This window comes from Chlamydotis macqueenii, chromosome 3, assembly GCF_036417535.1.
Source record: "Chlamydotis macqueenii isolate bChlMac1 chromosome 3, bChlMac1.mat, whole genome shotgun sequence".
NCBI classification, from domain to species: Eukaryota; Metazoa; Chordata; class Aves; order Otidiformes; family Otididae; genus Chlamydotis; species Chlamydotis macqueenii.
Window position 1 is genome coordinate 111,240,008 of NC_141558.1, and position 25,003 is coordinate 111,265,010.

General features: G+C 40.7%; 1 protein-coding gene across 4 annotated transcripts in view; it reads left to right on the forward strand.

The window, feature by feature from the left end:
• The window catches only part of SNX9 (sorting nexin 9), a 92,819-nt gene extending 76,798 nt beyond the window's left edge, over positions 1–16,021 (forward strand). For all 4 annotated transcript variants that reach the window (XM_086745922.1, XM_086745925.1, XM_086745923.1 and 1 more), the window contains 7 exons: positions 831–934; positions 3,696–3,773; positions 8,443–8,519; positions 9,454–9,543; positions 10,995–11,109; positions 12,484–12,575; positions 13,940–16,021. In XM_086745922.1, the coding sequence (XP_086602048.1) occupies positions 831–934; positions 3,696–3,773; positions 8,443–8,519; positions 9,454–9,543; positions 10,995–11,109; positions 12,484–12,575; positions 13,940–13,987 (604 nt within the window). In that variant the 3' untranslated portion in view covers positions 13,988–16,021. The remainder of the gene's footprint in view (positions 1–830; positions 935–3,695; positions 3,774–8,442; positions 8,520–9,453; positions 9,544–10,994; positions 11,110–12,483; positions 12,576–13,939) is intronic.
• The last annotated feature ends 8,982 nt before the right edge of the window (positions 16,022–25,003 follow it).

The window sequence follows — 25,003 nt, forward strand, 5'->3', positions numbered from 1 at the left end:
CTTGTATATAATGCACACACAGTATGATTCTAATATCTGGAATCCATTGCTATTTAAAAGCTGTTTAAAATGAAAAGTGACTTACCAAATTTCACTTTAAATGGATTACTACATTTTTGGAGTATCCAGCCTAGGTGGCTGGGTCACAGCTGGAGCTGCTGCCGTGGCTCTGGGGAGTCGTTTAGAGTTGTCTTGCTGTGAGAGCTATCTCATACACGGTTTGGCTGAGGCCATTTGTAAGATCTGATGCAGTTTGAATAATTCGTATTGAAAATTAGAAAATATATGTCCAGTTTTCTTTTGTAGTGTTCACAGAGCATTGTTGTGTATGCAGTGCTGTGCATGAAAACAACTGAACACAATGGCATTGTAATATTGATTTTTTTATTCACCTATTTTAAACTTCTATTAAAATGGATGGAACAATTATTTTCTTTATATTTGTTCATTTGTTGTATGAATTTTGCTAGTGCTGTTACTCTAACATCTAATTTCCTGTCAATGTGGGGTCCTTCTGTTTGTGTTAAGTGCTCTAGGGATTCATTTTTCTCAAATCAGATTTTGCTGTTCTGTTATTATTTGTTCTCATTGGAGAAGATATTTATTTAGCTAGTACTTTTTTTTTTTTTTTTTTTTAAGGTAAAATGCGTGTATCTCAAGAGGGAAATTGACCTCAGTGAAATGGCAGATTTCAAGGAATTCCTTTACTTCTCTGATTATTTTTTTTTAAGACCTTGTTGACACTACTAAACATTTCAGTATTGAGTTTAAAGTTAGCATAATGCATCTGTTAAAATGCTTTTTGTTTTTGCTTTTTCCAAATGCCACAGAGAACAGAAATGTGATGCAGTGGGTAGGTTCACCAAAGCAATGGATGATGGAGTTAAAGAGCTGCTGACAGTGGGACAAGAGCACTGGAAGAGGTGTACAGGGCGTAAGTGTCCATTCTGAACGCAGCAGTCATTTCTGTGTTGCTTTTCTCTGTGGAGGGTGGTGGTGGTGTTGTTTTTGTTGTTTATAATTCAAGGCACGTCTTAAAACTAAAGGAAATAGTAAATATCATGAGAATTGTATGGCATTCTGGCTGCTTTCAGTGTCTGAGAGTATAAATTGTGCAAGTTTTTTGTTTGTGCTTTTGTTGTTGTTTTTTCTCATAACAGAAATACCTGGTCCCTGCCCATAGGTTTAGAAATACTAAAAGTTAAATAATTCTAGTAATCTAGCTAAAGACCTTGTTGGACCTGTTCTCATATATTTGTCATCTATCTGCATTTTAGTGACATGGGCAAAGTAGACCTGACTATTTGATGAAATCATAAATTACTGCATTTTATTAACCCCTTATTTAGGATTCTTGCATGCCAGGAGGAGTGATTTAAAGATGAAATGAGTTTAAAAAAAAAAAAAAGAAAAAGAAAAGAAAAAACAACTTGATTCTAACTTAATCTTTAGCCCAATTCTTTTTCTCCTATCTTGTCTCTTCCTTCCCACAGATATTTAGGGTTGCAGAACTTCACACCAAGTCCCTATGACTGCCTGGGTTCTAATTTCCTAGTCCACAGCAGTGTTCAGTGTTTGTGGCCACCACAAGGCAGCTATTGAAAGGAAGCAGGTACTACAGCTGAGGATCACAATAAGAAACACTTCAGGGCAGGCTGTAGTGTCTGGTGACCAAAGACCTATCTCATAAATCTCCTCAAATCTCCTCAAATTTTCTCTTTCTTTTTTTTTTTTTTTTTTTTTTTTTTCTCCTCCTCTTTTTAACTTGCACAAAAAAAATTGTCCCCAGACTTGGGAGCAAGTACCTCTCCTGAGTTCTCTCTCTGCTGCTTTCTAATCTAAGACTGCAGTTGAATATCTGGGACTGATCAGAGGGAATAGAAAGTATAGAAGCCCAGTCTCTTCTGGTAGTGATTACATTAGACTTTAGGGTCTGTAGGATGTGACCTTTAAATTATTTACGTTTCCCCACTTTGAATGAGAGGGTTTCCTTCTAGCTGTCATTGACTGCTGCTTGTCAAAAATAGTCTAACGCAGGACACAGCTGTAACATTATGCAGATCTCACTTCACTAGGAAATTATACCAAAGGGAACGACTAGAAAAATAGCGTTGCTTTGCAGTTCCAGAAGCAGTGGTCAAAACCACCATAGTTAAGGGCTGGCTGTGACTTGTGCTTACAGCAGAAATTCAATAGTCTGTTCACTGCTAAAATCTTCCTAAACTTCTGACACAACTGCTTTAGGTATGGAATGACTCTTCTAATACTTACAGCTATTAATTAGTTAGCATAAATGCAGTAAGTCAGATGTGATTGTGTTGAAAATTTTAACTTCTAATTTTCCAGACATTCATACTGAATAGAAAAAGGATACTGGTAAATCAGGACATGCAAAGCTGAAGAATTTCAGTGGTCTCTAAGGTTTTAAGTTCTCTGTCGGCTCTGGTCGCAGCTCCTAGTCAGAAGGATTTTTGGCACTTCCTGAGCAATAGTTACGTGCGTTCCATTCTATGATATTAAAATGACTGATGGTGGAAACTTCTTAATTGCAAGTGAAAAGAAACCAAATGTTCTTCACTGAAGTTTCCGCTGGAGATTCAGTAACAGGTTAATGGCTGATCTCAGAACTCTAGTATTCTGAATGTTACCTGTTGTATAAGGAATACCAGTTGTCATAAATAATCTGACTTCTAGGCAAGAACTTGATCAAAGACAATCAATAAAATTACACAGTTTGGAGGGTTTCTTTTTTGGTTTTTGGTTTTGTTTTTTTTTGTGGTGTCTTTTAATCACACAAAGGGATTCCTCTGTGAAAATGAGATTGTGTGGAATACTAGAGCAACTGGAAAACCAGCTATTTACCTGACCAGTGCACCCTCTGAATAGAAGTATTTGACAACAAAAAGCACATCTGCTTGGGTTTTTTCCTGTTAGTATAGGTAGTATATAAAAAATTGCTTTTGTTTTTCACACTGCTTTTTAGGCCTCTGGGATGGTGGTATTCGAAGTGTTAATAATGAATGCACTCAAATCACAGCTTATTAACTTCATTGTGAGGAAGCAATTTATGCATACATTTTCAATAAATATATTATAAAACCAATTTTATTATTCAGATACTTGGATCAATTTTTACGCTTAGATAATATTGTTTTCTAGTGCCTTTAAATATAAGATCCATGGTTTGAGGAGAGCTTAGGTATTACAGATCTGTATAATAATCTTCTCTCTTAAAATATTAATGAGATCTATTCTCCACATCACTGCAACACTTTTCCCCCCTACCCTGCCCCTGGGAGGATAAAGTCTGCTCATGACGGGGGGCGGGGGGGGAAATCTCACTGGATGCATAGGAGGACTGAGCTAGTGGTGCAGTGAGATTTGTTTTTTCTTTTTTTTTTTCTTTCCTTTTTTTTTTAATTTTTTTTTTTTTTTTTTTTTTTCTTTTTTTATAATAGCAGTCACACACTGTTTCCCCAACTGTTTGTGGCTATCAAGAATGCAGATTGCAATTGCTTTATCCAGTTCTGGAATGTTTGTAGCAGGGGAGGGGGTAAGACTATGACTGTAAATGCTTCATAGAGGAAGTGTAAAACCTAGTTGTTTTTGACATCTGCTTCTATCAAGTTTTTGAAATGCTGCAGATTTAGTCTCACTTGCTCTTGTGGGTTTTTGCTTCTGTTTCCCCCTTACAGCACTACCCAAGGAATACCAGAAGATAGGAAAAGCGTTGCAGAGCCTGGCATTGGTCTTCAGCACTAGTGGATACCAAGGTACTTCCATAGCTTCATTTGTAGTTTACTTAACAAAAGATATTTTAATTACATAATGCTACATTTTTTGCCAAAGATCTTAATGCTTTCCTCTGTGAACTTTAGATGTCAAACATGATTCTGGAAAAAATATTAAAAACTTGTTTTCCTGTGTGTATTATGGAGTTTTTATGTTCTAGTCTGCAATCTTGTTTTCTTTCACTGTATAATTATGTGGTGGGTTAGCGGTAGTGGAGGAGTTTCGCTTGATCTCATTAATATATAATCAAAATTGTTCTGTTCTAAAACCTTAAACATTATAGCATAGAGGTATCTTGAAATCTTTCCATCTTAGGACTTTTAGTTGACCAGGACTTAACTCTGACTACTCATCTATCCCTCGCTTTGTGCTCTTAAAGCTTTTTGCCCCATAAGCCATGTATTAAGATGCAACCACTTCTGGAACTCAGGTTTTCTGCTGCTGGAAACATTGGAAATGGGCATAATCCCTGTAGTTTGTTCTCATCTTTGTCCTGTGCTTCAACAGGATGACTGCTTAGTTAGAAGTGGAGCATAACACGTTGCCTAAAATGTTCCTTTTGGATCTGAGAGCCAAGTAGGGGATTTGCATAGTTACGTACGCTTAGCATGGGTTAGAAAACTGTAAATCCTAGACAGATACAATCTATAGGAAGAACTCTTGAGAAAGGACTGAAAACTGCTTGAACTGTAACACGTGTTGTCTTGCCAAGGTAAAGGGAAAACAATATGGCTTAAAGCTAGGGTGCAAAATTGCAGATCAACCTTGTGAAGGAGAGCTTTAGTGTCATTTCCAGCATCTTTTGAATGGTATGAAAAAATAGATCCCGTGATGCTTGGGAACAAGGCAAGAGTGTTTCTCTTTGTTTTCCCACTTGTACCTGGTTGCACCCTAGTGTCTTGCTGAGGAGAATGCCCTTCCCACTGATGCCTCTGTCCTAACTCATGTATTTTGCTTTTTTCAGTAACTGATATACCAGTGTATTTTTTCAGAATATGAGATTCTTTGCTTTTTGATTTGAGTTCCCAGGAAGAGAAAATCAGTGCAGTGCACTTGTTGCTTTAAGTGTCTTCATCACTGCTGCCCTCACTCTGTCCTGTCTGCTGTTCATGTACGATTTCATTTGATGGTTCCCTCAGGTACAGGTCTGTGAATTAAGCAGATTCTATGCAAGAGATGTAACCACCTAGATTCAAATTGATAGGATGTGGCTTTCCTGATCAGCTAGGCTGAGTATGGAGTATGATTTTTCTGAACTACCAGTAAAGAGGAATGACTCTCTCAGCCGTACTTAAAGGCGCTCAGCTCAGTTTCTCAGTGGGGAGCTGGCATTCTGGAAGTTTAAGTATGTAGGCCACTGAAGATTGCAACAACTGGTTTGATGACACGAACATTTTCCACTACCGGTACCTGACTTCTGACATACAGAATACACTATAGGTTGGTTCATTTGCACAGTTAGGTTGGCTTCTCTTTTGCAGCTCCAAATCTGGGTGAGTCTTTCTCCTATATTAAGAAAATGTGAATGGCTATAGTATGCCATTCAACCATAGTAAGATCTCCTAATGCTACATCACCCCTCAGGAATTTTGTTAGGCGGTTACATGCAAGTTTCACTGTCCTGCCAGTCAGCAACTGGCACATCTAGCCTTCAAAGCCTCTTGTCTGCTGAACGTTGTCAGTCTGAGGTGTACTTGTCAAGAAAAATCTTGCTACAATACTTTCCTAGTACATCAGACTTGATCTTTTCCTACTCCTGGATTCTATTAAAACATGCTCTGAAAGAAAAGAAAACAAAACCACTTATTGACAAAAAAAAAATCTGCTGGCCTGATCAGGCCTTACAGAATATTAGTTCCCTCAGTATGCCTGGTGTATGCCCTCAGAGGTGATAATCACTGGCATTTAACAAGTGGTTAAACTGCTAAGAGGTGCTCTGCTAAACATCACCAAATCCTCCTCATAGTTTTAAATCTTTCTTTTTCTCCCTATCACAGCATGCAGGCCTGCAAATCCATGAAAGTATCTCCTCGTGGTGGGGTTGAAATATCTGTAGAATATTTTTGGCCATTTTAACTGGTCTTTTTACAACCGTCTCTAGTCAGTGCTTTTAAGCCCTCTCTGTTTCTCATGGGCATATATGTAATGCACACTGCCCTGATTTTGTTGTAAATGCCAGCAGCATGTAAGGCTTTCTGCTTTTCCGCTGCTGAAAGAATCCCTGACGTCCTGGTATATCCTTGCACTGGGACCCAGCTCAGCTTTCACGCCTTGAGTTAAGAAGCCCATTCCCAGCTTCACATCGGTTCAGAAGCTGAGAATGCTTAGAAGCTCGGCCCTGCCCTGTCCAAGTAACAAAACTCTGACCAAAACCCATGCTGACAACAGTGATTGAGAGCAGTCTGCTGCTGGAATTCAAGTTACTCTGAGTGAGCATGTGGGTTGTGTGCGCTATCTCTGCCAAGGTGGCTTGGCATAGGGAGTGACCAACTGAGCATGGCGTGACACTGCTGATAATGTGTGTTAGAACTTGGAGGGTGCAACAGGTGAGAGGTGAGGTCTGACTCTTTAAGGCTGCCCTGGCACTAGCTGAAAAAGAGATTGTACAAGAAAAGGATGCAGTGTGAGGAGCTGCAGATATTCTTCTACCGCTTCTGTGCCTGTTTATTGCTGGGATCCACTGTCTGGAACACCTTTTAAATTTACTATCCCTTAGCTCTTCTTTTGGAGGAGTGTGAATGCCTCAGCTGGCAGTAGAAGCTCTTAATGCGCCCTGTGCCTTCTACAAGCTGGCTTTGTGCTCTGCTGCCCCCAAATGAAAGAGGATCGCTGTTGGGAGAGTTTGTCTAGATTCTTTGAAGCTCCGTCTATGAAGGTCCTTTGAGTGAGTTCTGCACAGAAGGGGAGGATTCTCTTTCTACTCAAATATACATGCTCTTCCTTCTTGTTGCTCAGATAGGAAAAGTCATCATCTTTTACAGCAGTATGAAATGAACAGCAACATCTAGACCAACCTGGCTTCTGACTCTAATTAAAGCCACACCATGTTTTGTCCCAAAAATCTGGGAGTCAGTTGCTTAAGCAGCAGTTAGTTCAAGGTTACTTTTGAGCAGACATGGGGAATTCTGAAATAATCAAATTATTTAAGTCTGCTTGAAGTAATGAAATTGATCTTCCTGAAACTTTTTTATTGTTTTTATTGTTTTTATTGTTTTACATTGTTTTATGTGAAGATACCTTCTGAATTATATACCTCTTAGACCTCACAGTGGGATTTCATGTTGTTTTTATTTTAACCAGACAGGCTCAAATAGGAGAAAAATTACTATTTCTTTAGCAGTGTTTGCGTTGCTGGACTTAACTAGTTCTTAGGATCAGTAGCTTTCCCTCAGAGCTTTTGGCTTTATGAAACCAGTCTAATGGAAAGTGAGAATCGATTGCTACAACTGAAGTAACATTCAGTCATTACGTTGTTTCCTTTAGGACATGTTAAAATTGAGGAATCCTATCTAATAAAACAAGATACTTTAATGTTCAAATTAATCATTAACAAAATCAATGTTTGGTAATTTTCAATTAAGTCACTGATTAAGGTATAGGGAATAAAAACATTGTTTGTAAAAGACTAACTGCTGCCTAATATCAAGACATGTCAGAAACGATGAAAAATTATTTTTTTCTTAAACTAAAATTCTGTATCTGCAAATTCTATCTTCCCCTTTCTCTGCTTTAATTTGCTTTCTGTACTGTTGACCACATGCTTTGGACAAGCTAACAAGGATGAAAAAAACCTGTGGTGTTTTGGGAAGGTGAAGTGGCATGAAAAAAACAAGAATGTAAGGCTTGCTTCCATCTTTGTCCCATGTAGCCATGTTCTGCTAGTGATACAGTATTATGAGTGCTTGTGGTGATGTCTAGCTTAGGATTTGTGGTGATGTTTGCATTTTTAAGTGTAGTTTGTGAGGCCCTTTGATCTATTTTGTATGTTGATGAAAGTTAGAAACTCATTCTCAAAAGCAGCCATTCTTACAGAGCTTGAAAATATTATCCAGGGGTTCCCTGATGGGTCAGAAATCTTGTTGGCAACGAGGAAAGATAGTTGGGATTCCTATTTCTCTGACCTTCTGACAATTATGGTCCAGGACTGTTGGAGAGGTTAGGGCTAGCATTGCTGCTCCGTAGGGCATCGTGGAGAATTTACTGCTTATCAGGTATGAAAATCATAAAATAATTTATTAAAAATCAGAACAGCACATGTCTCTTCAGCTTTGTTAGTCTGTCTTTTAGTGTCACCCTTCTCATTCTCCCTCCCGTTCTAGTAGGCTTCCTCTTTTCCTGTGTGGGAGTATACCTGTGTATTTAAACTGCATGTAATTAAGAAATGTAGCAGTGAACAGTGCTAGTACTGTGGTAGAACGTTGTTTACATGGTCCCTTTAGCCTTCATTTTCTCCAAGATCTTCAGAGTTTTCCTTCTTTAATGGTATAAAAACTACTAATATTTTTTTCTAACTTCTTTATCACTGCTGGTTAGAAAACTATGAGTAGGCATTGTTGTAAAATAAGCTGGTTTAGAAATTTGCCTTGAATCAAGGCAAGTTTCTTGCTGTAATTGACTTACTGTAATTTGAACGGTGATATTTACTTTTAGGAGAATCTGATCTCAATGGAGCAATAACAGAAGCAGGAAAGACCTATGAAGAAATCGCCACTCTGGTAGCGGATCAGGTAGGAGTAGTATGAATGCATTGGTGTAGTGTGTACCAACATATCACCTATTTGGATCACTTCTGACTTTTTTTTTTTTTCCTGTTAAAACATAACTACTGGTGCTGCAAACCAGTTAAATGAAATTACTATTAATACTTTTAAATGCACTTTTATCTTCTTTTCTACTATGTGTTAACTTGGGGGGATGTGATGGGAGGGTATTTCTCTTGGATCAGAAAGTTCACATTCTGGTTTCTAAAATACTAACATGATTACTTCCTTTTAAAAAAAAAGTTTGTTTTCTGATGTCAGTGAACTGTCTCTGCTACTGACACAAAAGAATGAAATTTAATAAACTATAGGGTTTCTACTTCCCCCTGCATTTCCCAAATATCTACAGAATCCAGATCTTGGTGCATTTCATTGTCTTGACATGCAGTTGCCTGTTTCAGTAAAAATCTAGCTTAAATCCTGATTGGATCATAAATAATAAACTGATGTCTGGTGTATTAAGCTTAAAGTCTCCAAAGTGCAGATCATCTTATTTCAAGGTTGAGTCTGGAAGTTTTTAAAACAGCTTTCCAAGTCAGCAACTAAGGCGATGCACCTGTGCGTGTACATATCTGTACATGTAATGAGATTGTACTGGTACAATCTAGCTGTTCAGCCAAAATTTGAGGCAAACCCCCTCACTTCATAAGCTAGTGTTGAGTAAAGGAAAGAACAGAGGCATCTGCTCACTGGTGCTCAGTGCCTTACTCCAAAAAGCTTATATTTTAATAAGGACATTTTAAAATACGAAAGCGTGTAACAAACAGTTAAGACTTTGATTTGGGTTTTTTCTATTCTTTCCTTTCCTTTTTTCCCCCCTCATCTTTTTTGTCATTGTAATTTTGCTGTGATGTTAATATGTCACAGATACTTTTACTAATACTTACACTTTGTTTATTAGCCGAAGAAAGATCTTCACTTTTTGATGGAAACAAATCATGAATATAAAGGATTTCTTGGTTGCTTCCCTGACATCATAGGAGCTCATAAGGTATGTGAGGGGCCTTTCCTTGTACGGGTTGGAAGCTCTGCAGCAACAAAAATGGTGGTGTGATACGCTTCATTTGTGCAGCAGCCTGGCCTCTGCTTCCAGAAACACTAAGTGTTTCTGTGAAACTGGCATGTTGATGTTTAAAATAAAAAATACTTGAAGAGGAGGGAAGCTAGAACTTGTCTCGAGATTTGAGAATATCATAACTTTCTGCTACTGTAGAGCACTAGAAGCTTCATGATTATCTTTAGGTTAGCTTCATGCCCCACTGTGGTGAATAGCAGTAGTGTAAATCTGTAGTATTTGAGTCTTACGTGGTAGTTGATACTAAACCATACCAGTAGTGTAGGAAAAACTGTGTATGTTTACATGGTTAGCTTACTGATTCATGATAAATAATCATGCACTGCCTAGAAGTTTCTTTAATATTAAAAAATAGAGAAGAGGGATAACTTTTCTGGTGGGGAAACACAGCACCCCTGACCCCCACCTCCCAAACACTAGCAACAAAAACTACCCACTTTGTTCTTTGTAATATGAAAGCTGTCAAATAATAAAACAATAAATTTAGCCATTGTGTCTAGTTTCGGATATCCTGCTTTTTTTTGTCCTAGAATTTTCCTTATGTTCATGTGCCAACCGTAATGTGTTTCAGGAAACTAAAAATTTTGAAGTATTAAGCAAATACACAAGTATTTTTTTACCACTCAGTGTTAAATATATTAAACAATAACATACTTTGGAGAGCAACAAAAATAAAAGCGTATCAGATTTGCGTATTCTTTCTTCAGGACACTTACAGTACCTCATCCAACAGAGTCCTTGGGGAAAAATACCATAAAAGGAGAAGAAATGTTTTTAAAACTCGAAACATAAGCCTCCTGCCAAGAGATGTGTAAATAGATTCTCTTGAATGTTGTTTGACACAAATACATTGCGAAGAAAGAGACATTTCTTTTTATGCTTGTTGTTTATGTGACCCAAGGATTTTCCTGAATCAAAAGCTATACATTGCAATGAGTTGTAGTCTCTCGGAAAATAGTTTTTGTTGTCTCATCTTGTATAATGTGCAAATAAGGTTCTACAGGCATTTGATAATTTGAGGCTTTTAGATGTCTGTTGTGTTGGTCAGCTGTATTTTGAAACTTGGTCCCCTTGTCCTATCTGTGTATGTCCTTGTGTATTACTGCCTTTACCAAACTCAGTTTCCTAGTGACTCTCTGTTCATGCCTGTGTTTGAAGTCACTTTTTGCAAGCTGTTAGGGCTCTTGAAAGCAATAGAGTGAAATAACAAACTTTGGGTGAAAATGTGGGAAAGCAGAATTGGTCATTGTGCATGTGTGTATATATATGTGTAAATGTGGCCAGTGGCATTTTAGGTGACTATAAAGACCTTTAAGTTGATTGCTTGTTTAATCTACTCTTACTCTTTCTGCATTTGGTTTCTACAGGGAGCAATAGAAAAAGTGAAGGAAAGTGATAAATTAGTTGCAACCAGTAAAATAACGCCACAAGACAAACAGAACATGGTGAAACGTGTGAGCACAATGGCTTATGCACTACAAGGTAAACCAAATTTTGGTTAAATGGCAATGTTGTAAACCTCTGAAGGACATCTCTTAAGTACCAAGCTTTTAAAGAGAATCTTTATTCTACCAGGAATGATAGTAAGAGCTGGGTGTGGGGTTTTGTTGTTTCTTGGGGTTTTTTTCTGACTTGCTTGATTTTCCTAAATTTATAGTTCTTTTGCACGTTGTTTTCTTTCAAAACTCATATTGCTATTGCAAAAGATAGCTGTTTTGGAAATGCAATTAAAAAAAAAAAATCCTCCCCAAACTGATTCTTTCATTTTGAAGTTATAATGTCTGCAGTTTGTCACGTGCAAAAGTGTTTTTCTGACTCATGGTTTAGTCAGACATGAGATTCATATTCCTGTGGATAAGGCTTTATTTCCTGGATGTTCTTCACATGAACTTTTTTCCTCTTCAGGCTAGAGATGTTGTAAATATGAGACTTTGCACACTGCACTTGAAAAGCCGGGGAAGTGAGGAGTCAGGGCTCAGTCCTGCAGGGTATCAAGCCCTTAAGTGCATCCTGTTACTGACTTCAGTGGGACTACGAATTTCTGAGGGAGCTGCATCTCTTTTAGCTGACTTAAAGCCAAGAGTACTCAGTATTTTACAGGACAAAGTCAGAGCAGCACACAAAATTTATTTTAAAAACAAACAAGAAAACTCCCCATCCCCTCCTTCCTGGTCACAATGATGCAAGAGAACTGTGCTGTATAAATGGTAATCATGGAAGAGACCTCTAGAATGACTTTTACAGTCTAGAATATTTCTTTTCCCTCTACTGGTATCTCAAAATATATTTAACTGTTTATTTCAGCCATAAGCTGTGATCTGACAAGAGATGCAGAAAGTAGTCAAAGGTGTTACAGATTCAGTAATGCTGTTTCTCAGGTTTCTACTGAAACAGCCTCAGTCAAGAATGGGTCAGACACAACTGGCTCTATCTTTTTTTTTGAGCTAAGTATTTACAGCTGTGGCTTACAACTTGGTATCTATACCCTTGGAAATCTGAATGTCCTAGCCAAATTCTGTTGGAAGCACTTCAGGAAAGAGCAGTTGCCTCAGTAGGAGAAAATCCTGCTTCTATTCTTTATCAAATCTCTGTACACCTGAGTATTGTAACAAGAACCTGGCTTCATCCAGGAAGTGTCCGTATTTTAGCAGTAATTGACACCCTACTAATTTCATGAATAGTTCCATCGTAACTTGAGTGCTGCAGGCAAAACAGGTTGTGGAAGCATGAGAAGAGTACCTGTGCTGGCAGGGTTCAACACTGAGCTTGTTGCACAGGAACTAACCCGAACTGAGTGAAACTGTTCCTAATTATGAATGCTTTTCTTAAATAATTTGCCTCCTGGTCTAATTGCAGCTGAGATGAATCACTTCCACAGTAACCGGATTTATGACTACAATAGTGTCATTCGTCTGTACCTGGAGCAGCAGGCACAGTTTTATGAAACGGTAAGGTGTAGTATTTCAGTGCCATTTTCCTGGCACATATTGTGCTGCTACTTTTTTAAGAAATACTTGCAGTACTTAATCATCGTTTTGTATGAACTTCTCCCAGAGAGCAGATATTTGAAGAGTTGTACATGTACATTTAAAAATTTTAAAAAACAAAGAATGAATTAAAATAGTATTTTCCTATAGATACTATCCTATGTACATGACTATGTCATATTAGACCTGGAAACCAGTGTTGAGAAACATTGACAGCTTGATTTTTTTTTTTTTTTTTTTTTCTTCCAATCCAGTACTAAGATTACAAAGAATTTTAGTTTTGTGATACGCAGTAAGAAATACGTGCTGCACTGAATAAAATAATAAACCACTTGAATGAAACTTCCCTACCATAGGATGGCAGGATGAAGGGAAGCTTCTGTGATTTAAAGCCTGATGTATACAAGTGTGGGGCAGGGAAGACTGCAGTGGTTTAGGTGACTTACTAAATACGTTCACTCTGAGCACTCGGCCTACAACTTTAGTTCTCATTTAATATTGTTTTTATGCATATATTCCCTGTTTGTTTTTGTTTTGGTTTTGGTTTGTTTTTTTTTTTTTTAAATGAAACCCAAGAAAAAAATTTCTAATGGGGTAGGCTGGTAAAACGTGAGTTCAAGTGTGCTGGAACCTGGCTTCTGTCACTTAAAGGAGTAATATAAGCAACTCATTGCCCTTCACAGCAGTAAGAGGTGCCAGTGGGGCTTCAGAGGTATCTTACTGGATGAGAACTTCATGTCCCCCGTTAGGTCACCTTGCTCAGTTTCTCTGACGCATCTGATGGGGTTAGGTTTAGGTTTCCCCTTACCTTCTTTTAGTCTCTTGTCCACTCTATCCCAATTCTTCTGGTTATGGCCTCACTAGTCTCCTTGTACCAGTCCTCTCTCCCTCATGGAGCAGATCCATGTTCACATCTGGGATGCTGGCTACCATGAGAGCTGTGGGGAGAGCACAGGAGCTCTGTTCCGATGTGTGGCTTTGTTTCAGCAGGGAAATGGATTTCATGAAAAATCAGGCTTTGTTCCTGCAGCCCTCCTGCAAAGTGCAGTGCTAGATAACCTAATAGGATGACAGCCCTGCCTACAGTACTTTCTCCAACACAACCTGAGAGGTGAAAGCACAAAATGAACAAGGCAGCAAGTGTATATACAAGAAGAAAAGTCTTCATAATGGAATGCTTTGAGAGCCCTACATACACAAAATCTGCAGTAAAAACTACAGTTTTTCAGAAAATGAGGGGAATAATTCATTGAATTTCTTAGCCTGCAATCGTATTTCTGCATAAAGTGACTATGTATTAAATATGTTCTGTTTCTTTGTTTCAGATTGCACAGAAGCTGAGGCAGGCACTCAGCCGCTTTCCTGTGATGTAGAGAATAAGGAGTAGTCGACAGCAAGCAACAACTCCGAAGTGCTTTTCTGATTTGGGGGCAATGCTAATAAAAACGTGTTAGCCGTTGCCAGCCAAAAAAACCCACCAAAAAACCCCACCACCAACAAAAATCAATTGTAGAAAATAAGAATTATTTAAAATTTTACTTTGTCAGCCTGAATCATAAGATAAGGTTCTCTTACCTTGAATGCTCTTCCATTTGTGTCATTATTTAAATAAAAGCAGCTAGATAATGCTGCCAGTTATAGGGATCTAAATCACCAAACTGATATGTTGCCATGGTCTTCATCCAGACTTGCGTCTATCAGATGTTCTTCTGAAAACTCTTAATCAACATCAGAGTTACAGATCTGTATCTTTTTTTTTTTTTTTTTTTTTTTTTTAAGTGGGAAGGCAGATTAGCTTGAAAAAATTACTTCAATACTCATTATATTCAGCTCTTCAGCGATTCAGTAGCCAGGAGGAATTATATTTGTGTATGTTTCTGGTACATGTTCATGATAATCTCCTGAATGAAGACTTTGTTCTAAGTCTTGCTTCCCATATGGAGCCATGGCATACTGCTCCCATTATGACTTCTGGTAAATATCATTCATTCTTCCCTTTCTTTTTTTTCCTTCTGACTAAATCTTGTACTTGTGGCACAACACTTCAGAGCTTATGTCGGGCTCTTTCTTTCTCTCTGTGCACTGTGTAAGAAGATGAAGTACAAACAAGGAAAGAGCCATGCAGGAAGGTGGGAAAAACAGTTTTCCATACCAGCACTTTGACCCCCACACCCCCCCAGTGTTATGCCATAAGGCACTGGTGTTCCTCAGTGCTGTGCAGGGCCAGCTTCCCTTTTACCCCTCTGAGAGTTGGAGGTGTTTCAGCAGAGGGGACACTGCCACATCTAATCCAAACTAGTAGAAGTCACCAAATTTCAGCTAAGCTCAGGTCTTCATGTAGTAGTATGGTATGCTGTCAGCTTGGGTTAACTTTTTGTTACCTTCTAACACAAACTAAAAGGTGACAAAAGTACTGAATAACATCATTAGTTATCACACAAACTGTGTGCTTTGATTGTAATCTCTTATCAAGTGGCCCAGTGTCCTCTTTCATACTACTGAAATATCATTTGAGGCCTGGGCTTTTCAAAACAAAAAAAAGCCACCATCACCAACCCTGTTCATAATGGGCACCAACTACAATAACTAATTTCATGCCATAAGCAAGCAGGAAAGCCAAAATGCAGTCATGTGCCTAGAAAATAAACGTTTTGGCAAAAACCAAACATTTTTAAGGCATTTTACCTATAAGCCATTCTAAATGACGGGTACAGTCTGCTGGTTGAATAGTTGCCTTACTCTGTTTTGCATTGGTGTTACTTTTATGTGCTAGAAGGAAAATCTGGGTCTGCCGGAATAACCTGAAACCAAACGAAACCAGACTAAGCCGAAATCTAGATGCTTTTCAGTGTCACGGGTTTGTTCACGTTTTATAAACCTTGTCTTTTTCTCCTCCCAATTTTAGTTGTTCGCTTCCAAAATTCCATAGCGCAGTGTTGTTTGATACAGCCATTTAAATATGTACAAATTGTAAAGAATATGTATAAATGTTTTACACCAAATGTAAGATCTGCTTGCATGTAGAAGCAGCTTATATAATAAATTGTTACAATGTGTACAGTAAATTCTGAAATCACTTTTTCAAGCCAGCATTTTTTTTTAGCATTTGTATATTCACTTTTTGGTAATGAAATCTCTTTGTAACAGACTCTTAATTTGGGAGGGGGAAGGGGGATGTCTTTTTACCAATCTTTAAATAGCTCCATATGCACTAAAGTTGAAGGTTCTTTATCTTTAATAGATTGTTTTGGAATCTAAGTGTAAGCTGTGCATTCCCAGTGCAGGGAAGCTGTGACAGTAGCAACTCTGTCAGAGATGCAGCATTTTGGCAAAAAAGAAAAACTGTTTAAAGACTTCTAGTAAAATGAAGTTAAACTGATAATAAATATTTATGTATATCCACCAGACTATTTTATTTTTTTTCTTTGAAATCATCATGTTGCTTTTAACAGGCTGATGGGAGTACGAGGCAAATCCTCCTTAGAGCTTTTCATCAGCTCACACTGACCAGCTAAGGAATGAGAAAGCATCCATGTGTCTTCCGTAAAGCAAGCATCACAACGGAACGGTATAATAGTGCTAGTGACTGCAGAGCAGCAAAGGCTACGCATGTTGTAAGCTTTCATTATTCAGGTCAGTCCAGCTCGTGGCTGATGGAACCCTCCTGACTGCAAATAAGTAGTAGAGCACAGTGCTACTGTGTATTCCTGGCTTTGTGTTGGCATGGTATTGACCCAGAATAGAAATTAGATTGTCTTTGGTATTTGTTTTTTAAATTAGACATGAATAGTGGCATAGTTAGGTTGAGTAAGTTGGGAGCAACAGAAAATCTTCACACTGAAGATGCAGTCATGAAACAAGAATAACAAGTTAGAGTAAGACTTGAGCAGTGCCCTCCTGAATTTCGTTTGTCATAGCTGAATAATTAATCTCCGGAGCATCAAAAAGACTTAATATCGTTTCCTGGCTTAGGCTTTTCTTCAAGGGTGAGCCAAACACTGGCATTATAGCAGTGACTTTGTAAAAGACATCAAATGCCCTAGCTGTTGGGTTTAACTTTATATTTTAATTGCTTATTCCATTATTGCTAAAATACTAAATTAATTTTTTAACAATAAAAATGTAGCTACAGAAAGGGAAATGCTGCCTGCACCTTGTCTGCAGTTAATCCCACAAGGGATTAGACTGCAGCAGCAGACTTTGTTGTTGCAATGTATGATACGTTTTTTGGAAGAGTATTCTCTACTGCAATTAGAGTATTTTTTTAAAATGCTCTAATGAGGCTTAACTTTGCATGAGTACTGAAATTTTTACATTACTGAGCCATTTCTGTTTTCTATGATGAAGTAGCTGAGAAAATATTACCATAACATAGACTTCATTCTATACATTCTGATTAAATATTGTATGCCAGTTTGACTGCTACCAAAATTAGTCTTGTTTAGTGCAGCAGAATAATTCAGACTAACAGCCTTGTAAAGAAGGAAATGCATCTCTTGTGCTGTGGTTTAGTTTGACACACACCAGACAGTCTGCCAGTCTGGACTGGCCAGAAGTACTCCATGGCGTGCAGGCATCCGCAGCAAGCAAAGCACTCACTGGGCGGGCGTCCTGCTACTGCTGCTTCTGCCTTTCATAGTGTTTCACACTGAGAGAGGTGAGCGTGCGCCGGGGGAAGGCGAGTTGTGTGGGAGTCTTCCTGTCAGTTGTTTTTTCCACTCTACATACATTCCATATTTTTCTATAACTCTTCTGGTAAAATTAACACTAATAACTGATATAATAAAAAACAAGTATGGAACACTTGGTTCCGTAAGAGAGAGGTAACCACTTGGGCAGAAAAAGCCCCTTTTTTTACTGTCTGAAGAATCCCTAACAAAAACAATCTCATACAATTAGAAACCTACAGACTGGCTGGAGACCAATCCGCCCATCCTGCAGTGTGGCAGTATCAGTTATACCCATACTGTTTTAAAGTACATCTGAGTCACAAATATACATTTTCTTGGAATCTTGGAGATTCCACAACATGCCACCATAGCCCTTTCCAGTAAATCAGCATGTTATCACTTAAAAAGCTTTCCCTTGTGTACATCATCACTTCTGGACATTGTATGTATTTAAAATGTATTTCAACTTTAAGCTTGAGTTTTCATTAACTAGAACTGTTAGGCAACATATTGAATAGTTTTTACATACTAGAAGCCTTTCCTCATGTTAAAGTGTATGAAACTCATCTGTTCTCTTGCTCCTGCCAGAATGAGGACTGCAGTTCTCACCCTTCCAGTAGAGTCACACTGCTGGCTCCTCAGTTTATGGTATTTATAATGCCCGTGTTGCCCTGCCGTGTTGCTGCCTGGCTGCATAACTTCCATGCAGTGGTCAAATACTATACATAGAGCTTTGTGCATCCGTCACAAATGAAATACAATTGCCGACCACATTTTCAATTTATAACACTCAGTTCTGTCTGTATTTGCAACCCACACCTAGTTGGGGGTCATGCAGGGTTTTTTTTTTGTTTTCAATAACCTTAATGTTATATTCCAATTACTAGTGTAAGTTTTCAACTCATTTATGCCTCCCTAGTACTCACCATATTTAGAATGTATTATCTTGAATTTCTTCTGAGATTTGAATGTCAGAAGTGTGTCAAAATTATTTCTAAAACCCTTCTGTTTGCATCTCTGTATCCCCTGATATTCCAGTCAAAGGAGGATATTTGACTATTTACACAGCGTCTTCTCAACAAACTTGGATTGGCTGGGTTTTGCCCCTTGCCGCCCTGTTATCGCTCTTTGCACGTCAGTTGTGGCTTTGGGATCTTTGCTGACACAAGTCACTATCTTTGGGATACTGAATTTTAAACTGACACAATTTTCTTGTTTTAGAAAGGAAAAAAAAGAAGTGTTTGCCTTTTTTTAATCTTCTAGGCTTTTAATCTTTCCTAATTGGTCGTACTTTCCTAAACTATGACAATTTTTTGCCTTCCTTCAGATGCCAGCTACTACTCCTACTGCCTTCCTGCTGAACTTCCTGAACTCTTAAGTTCTTGTTGTCTACAGAGTTAACAGCTATTTGCTTCATGATAGACTTGATTAGTTTCTTTGAACCAGTTCTGTCAATCTGAAGCCAGCTTCCTCGTGTTTCCTGAACACTTATCTTCCCTTATTCTGGCCTGTGGCTGGAGTCTCCTGATAAAATACATTTTTGTAAGTAAGTCAAGTATTTTTCTGTCAGGGCTGAAGCAAGAAGGTATATTGTACTTAGCATTTTCTGTGTAACAGCAGACTTTTGCTACCCTTGGTTTTCCTACTATACCTAGCATCTTCAAAGATTACTCACTTTTAAAAATTATTTGCTAGTAAACTTATTTGATCTTAGCAGACATTTATTAATTCAAGGTCACTTTGAATTCACATTGCCTTCTGTTGCAATTAAATCTCAGTAGATCCAAATCTAAAGTTGTTACTCTTCACTGGTATCTTTTATCTTCTGAAATGTCATTCCCCAAACAAACAATTTGATAAACTGTTCTTCCAATAAATAGTTTTGCTAAAAAAAAAATGTATAATGGAGTAGAATTTTAAGGATTTTAATTAAGTTGCTAGCGCCAAGAAGATTGTTAGGCTCTCAGCAGAATAATGACAAATGGTAGGATTATAAAAGTAACAGAAAATACAGACCGATTGTGGTGACTTTTTTTTAAAAAAAAAAAAAGTGTTAAGTGGTTTAGTTTCTTTTTAATTGTGTGTTACTTATTTGACCTTAGTTATTAGCCTGTCTCCAAAGACACTCGCCAAGAGTGAGGAAGAGGGGACCAGTGATGTATGTGCATGAATATAGGAATGTGCAGCGTTTGTGCTAGCGAAGATCGCTGAGCCAGTCCCCCCAGGCTGACAAGTCTGCAAAGAAAGACATCAGACTGGGAAAACTGATCTGCCAAGCGGGTCAGTAACCAGGCAGGTTCTTTGACCATCTAACAGAACTGATAAAGGGGAAGGGAGGAGTGAGGGATACAGAAAAGAGCTCATCGGCCAGGTTAGAAGAGGCTTGGCTGGGGCAGTGGAAGAGTGTTGCCTGAAGAACTTGGAAAGGCAGAGAAAGCCTGTGACTCTGAAGAGGAAAAAAAGAAAATAAAAAAAAGGGGGTGGGGGGAAGGGGGCAGGGGGAAGTAAAGGTCTTCTTTAGGAGTTTTAAATTCCTTTTCAGGGTTTCCTGGAAAGATTTGCCCAAAGGTTAGAAGCAATAGGAGAAGGAACAGTGGTTAAGTTAATTTTGTTTAGCTGTTGGGTCCCTGCCAAAAAAATAACTACACTTTGGAACCCTTATGCGCTTTCAGCCATAACGTGTCTCTTAGGAAAATGCCTCTGTGCTGGATGACCTAGAAAGGATGAGTTTAAGCTGTCAGGATCAGTGAAAGTTGGACCTGATGCCAGTATTGTGGAGTGGGTGGGCTATGCAGTCCCATTCACGTGAAGCAGTGACCGAGAGGAAAGCTGCATCTGTGAACATGGCACTGAGCTTAGAGGAGGAGCACGGCGTGTTATCTACAGCAAAGCAGGTCAAGCGCCCTGGGACTGAAACGCAGCTGCCTGGGGGTGTCCGGCCAAGGGGACGTGCTGCAGTCTGATGTTTCCGTGTGTCTCACTGTGTTTCTTCAGACTTCGTCCTGCCCACAACAATGTCTGCCCTGAACTAGGAAAGACGAGAACTGTATGAAAGCAAGCACCAGAATTTCTACATGTGTGGTTTCAGTAAATTAACCTGCTCTGAGTGTACCCGATTTTTCCTGTAGGCTTTCTTGCAGGAAGTGTTAGTGCAGGGATGGACAGACAGACAAGTATTTTGACCTTTTGCTCTGAAAGACCTGCATCAGTCTGTGTGAGTATTCTCTCTGTCTCACTGACAGGAAAACTGAGGGACAAAGAATTGTCACACACTAAGAAGGTAGGAGGGCTAAGAATGGAACTCAACTGCTAATTTGATGCTGAAATTCACCTAAATTCAAAACTGCAATCTCCAACCCCTACCCAGCTTCCTTCTCCCTTGGGCCTCCCCCTTCCTCAGTCCCTTCAGCTGGTGCCAAACTCCAGAGCTCCTGGCTGTTTGCAATGGTGAAGTTCCTGGTACGTGCAAGAAGTACCTATTATTACCTGAAGTACCTACCAACATCCCCCTGCAATTATATGATGCCTCAGTGACTAACGAATTTGGTCACCCACAGGAGACTTGAAAATAGAGGGACAGGAGACTGGAGTTTACAAAATAGGGACTGTGAAGAGGATAAAGGGACTGAAAACAGGACCTTGATAAATTCCATGGCAAGCTTTTTATTTCTGATCATTTACAGTAGAATATCTAAAGAAAATCAGTTTAAAAAAAAGTTACAGTTGTAGATGAAGCTGCATGCTAAACATAATAGTACTAATGCGGAAGCGAAATATTAGGCTTCTTTCAGATCTGTAATTACACTGAGATAACTAGATTAGGTTCGTTAAGGTACTGGCTGTTCTTATAGCTCTTTGTATACAAAGAATAGTAGCAGCTTCTAGGACTATGAATTATCTTAGGACAATAATAATGTTAAAGTAATTAACAAATAATACCACTGTATCAAACACAAAACACCAACTCTTTGTAATATTTGTAAATCTAGATAGAAGTTCATCTCTTAATCCTATTAAATGAAATTATTAAATGCCTCATTATGCTTACTTCTCTGCTTTACAGTTTGGGGGAAAAGAATCTCCCTGCTTCCATGTGGTCCCTTGGCATTGCCTGCTCCTCTAGACCTTTCTGGACCCATCAGAATTTATTACACACCTAACGTAAATTGCATTGTATTCGCTTTGTTGGCATCTCTGAAACCCTGTGTAACTGGAGGATGTAACTGCTAGTATGTTCTTGCAATTCTGTAAGACTGTCTGGAGAGCTTTGGCTGTGATGTCATCCCCTTACGATACGACCAGCACTCACAACTGTACTAGGAATCTGAAATACCTACTGGCATTTCTTAAAGGCCCTAAAAATGTTTATGTGAGAATCCCATCCTTTTTTTTTTCTTTTTTAAACCTGCTACTATCACTTCCAATGACATGATCATAGAGTCATAGAATGGTTGGAGTTGGAAGGGACCTTCAAAGGTCATCTAGTCCAACCCCCATGCAAGGAGCAGGGACATCCCAGACCAGATCAGGTTGCTCAGAGCCCCATCCAACCTGGCCTTGAATGTTTCCAGGGATGGGGCATCCACCACCTTTCTGGGCAACCTGTGCCAGTGTTCCACCACCCTCATTGTAAAAAATGTTTTCCTAATATCCAATCTAAATCTACCCCCCACTATTTTAAAACCATTGCGCCTTGTCCTATCGCAACAGGCCCTGCTGAACAGCCTCTCCCCATCTTTCTTGTAGGCCCCCTTGAGGTACTGGAAGACCGCTATAAGGTCTCCCTGGAGCCTCCTCTTCTCCAGGCTGAACAGCCCCAACTCTCTCAGCCTGTCCTCATAAGAGAGGGGCTCCAGCCCTCTGATCATCTTTGTGGCCCTCCTCTGGACCTTCTCCAGCTGGTCCATGTCCTTCTTATGTTGGGGGCCCCAGAACTGGACACAGTACTCCAGGTGGGGTCTCACCAGGGCAGAGTAGAGGGTGAGAATCACCTCCCTCGACCTGCTGGCCACGCTCCTCTTGATGTAGCCCAGGATGCGGTTGGCCTTCTGGGCCACAAGAGCACATTGCCGGCTCATGTTGAGCTTCTCGTCCACCAGCACTCCCAAGTCCTTCTCCTCAGGGCTGCTCTCAATCCATTCTCCGCCCAGCCTGTATTTGTGCCTGGGATTGCCCTCGCCCAGGTGCAGGACCTTGCACTTGGCCCGGTTGAACTTCATGAGGTTGGCACGGGCCCACCTCTCCAGCCTGTCAAGGTCCCTCTAGATGTCATCCCTCCCTTCCAGTGTGTCGACGGCACCACACAGCTTGGTGTCATTGGCAAACTTGCTGAGGGTGCACTCTATCCCTCCCATGTCGCCGACAAAGATGTTGAACAGGGCCGGGCCCAACATGGACCCCTGAGGGACGCCACTCATGACTCTCCACATGGACATCGAGCTGTTGACCACCATTTTCTGAGTGCGGCCATCCAGCCAACTCCTTATCCACCGAGTGGTCCGTCCATCAAACCCATGCCTCTCTAGTTTAGAGAGAAGGATGTCGTGCGGGACAGTGTCAAAAGCTTTGCACAAGTCCAGGTAGATGATATCCATTGCTCATTGCTTGTCCACCGATGCTGTCACCCCATCATAGAAGGCCACCAAATTGGTCAGGCACGATCTGCCCTTGGTGAAGCCATGTTGGCTGTCACCAACCACCTCCTTGCTCTCCATATGCCTTAGCATGGTTTCCAGGAGAATCTGCTCCATGACCTTGCCAGGCACAGAGGTGAGGCTGACCAGCCTGTAGTTGCCCAAGTCCTCCTTGTTCCCCTTTTTAAAAATAGGGGTTATGTTCCCTCTCTTCCAGTCATCAGGGACCTCACCAGACCGCCACGACTTCTCAAATATAATGGTCAGTGGCTTGGCAACTTCATCCACCAGTTCCCTGAGAACCCACAGATAGATCTCATCAGGTCCCGTGGACTTAGAATCATAGAATGGTTTGGGTTGGAAGGGACCTTCAAAGGTCATCTAGTCCAACTCTTGTGCACCTTTAAGTTCCTCAGATGTTCCCGAACCTGCTCTTCGAGTACAGTGGGCGGTTCTTCATCCTCGCAGTCCCTGCTTGTGCCTTCCACAGCTTGGGTGGCGGGACAAGAGCCCTTATCGGTGAAGACTGAGGCAAAAAAGTAATTGAGTACCTCAGCCTTCTCCATGTCCTGGGTAATCAGGGCACTGGTTTCCTTCCAGAGGGGGCCTACATTCTCTTTGGACTTTCTTTTGTCCCCTACATACCTATAGAAGCTTTTCTTGTTGCTTTTATCCCTGGCCAGATTCAATTCTGTCAGGGCTTTGGCCTTCCTCACCCGATCCCTGGCCACTCGCGCAGCCTCTTTGTAATCCTCCCAGTCTACCTGTCTCCGTTTCCACCCTCTATAGGCTTTTCTCTTCACTTTCAGTTGGTCCAGGAGCTCCTTGCTCATCCACACAGGCCTCCTGGCCTTTTTGCCCGACTTGTTCTTCATCGGGATGCACCTCTGCTGAGTTTGGAGGAGGTGCTCCTTGAATGTGGACCAACTTTCCTGGGCCCCTCTTCCCTCCAGGGCCGCCTCCCATGGCACTTTGCCCATCAGGTCCCTGAACAGGCCAAAGTCCACCTTCTTGAAGTCTAGGGCTGAGAGCTTGCCATGTAGTTTCCTTGCTGCCCCGTGGATCTTGAACTCCACCGTGTTGTGGTCGCTGCAGCCAAGGCTGTCCTTTAGTTTCACATCCCCCACCAGCCCCTCCCTGTTGGTGAGCACAAGGTTGAGCATGGCACCCCTCCTTGTCAGCTCCTCTGTTGCCTGCAGGAAAAAGTTGTCATCCACGCATTCCAGGAACCTCCTGGACTGCCTGTGCCCTGCTGTGTTGTCTCTCCAACAGATGTCAGGGTGGTTGAAGTCCCCCATGAGGATCAGGGCTTGTGACTGTGAAGCTGCTCCTATCTGCCTATAGAGCGCCTCGTCTGCTCTGTCCTCCTGGCCAGGTGGCCTGTAACAGACCCCCACTGTAACATCCCCTGTCCATCCCTGTCCTCTAATCTTGACCCATAAGCTCTCTGTCAGCTCCTCCTCCATCCCCAGGCGGAGCTCCACGCACTCCAGCCGGTTGCTGACATAGAGAGCGACACCCCCTCCTCGTCTCCCCTTCCTGTCCTTTCTAAAAAGCCTATACCCCTCCATGTTGACGCTCCAGTCGTATGTGTCATCCCACCACGTCTCCGTGATGCCAACGAGGTCGTAGCCCTGCTCATGTGCACGCATCTCCAGCTCTTCCTGTTTATTCCCCGTGCTGTGTGCATTGGTGTAGAGACACTTCAGCTGGGCCCCCGACAAAGCCGACTTGCTGGCTGGAGCGACAGGGGTGCTATTGCACCGCAGTTTAGGTTCATTTTCGTGTACCTGCGATCCTTCCTCAGCTTCTGGACCCTCGGTGCTGGCACTGGCGCATTGCTGACAGCAGTGGGCTGAACTGTGCTCCCCCTCCCCCAGCAACACCAGTTTAAAGCCCTCCTGATCAGTCTGGCAAGTCTTCGTCCAAGCACACTCTTCCCCTTCTCGGTTAGGGGCACACCATCAGCCCCTAGCAGCCCGGGCGTCTCAAAGCACGCCCCATGGTTGAGATACCCAAAGCCCTGGCTGTAGCACCACTCCCTGAGCCACGAGTTAACCTGCCAGATACGTCTGGCCCTTTCAGG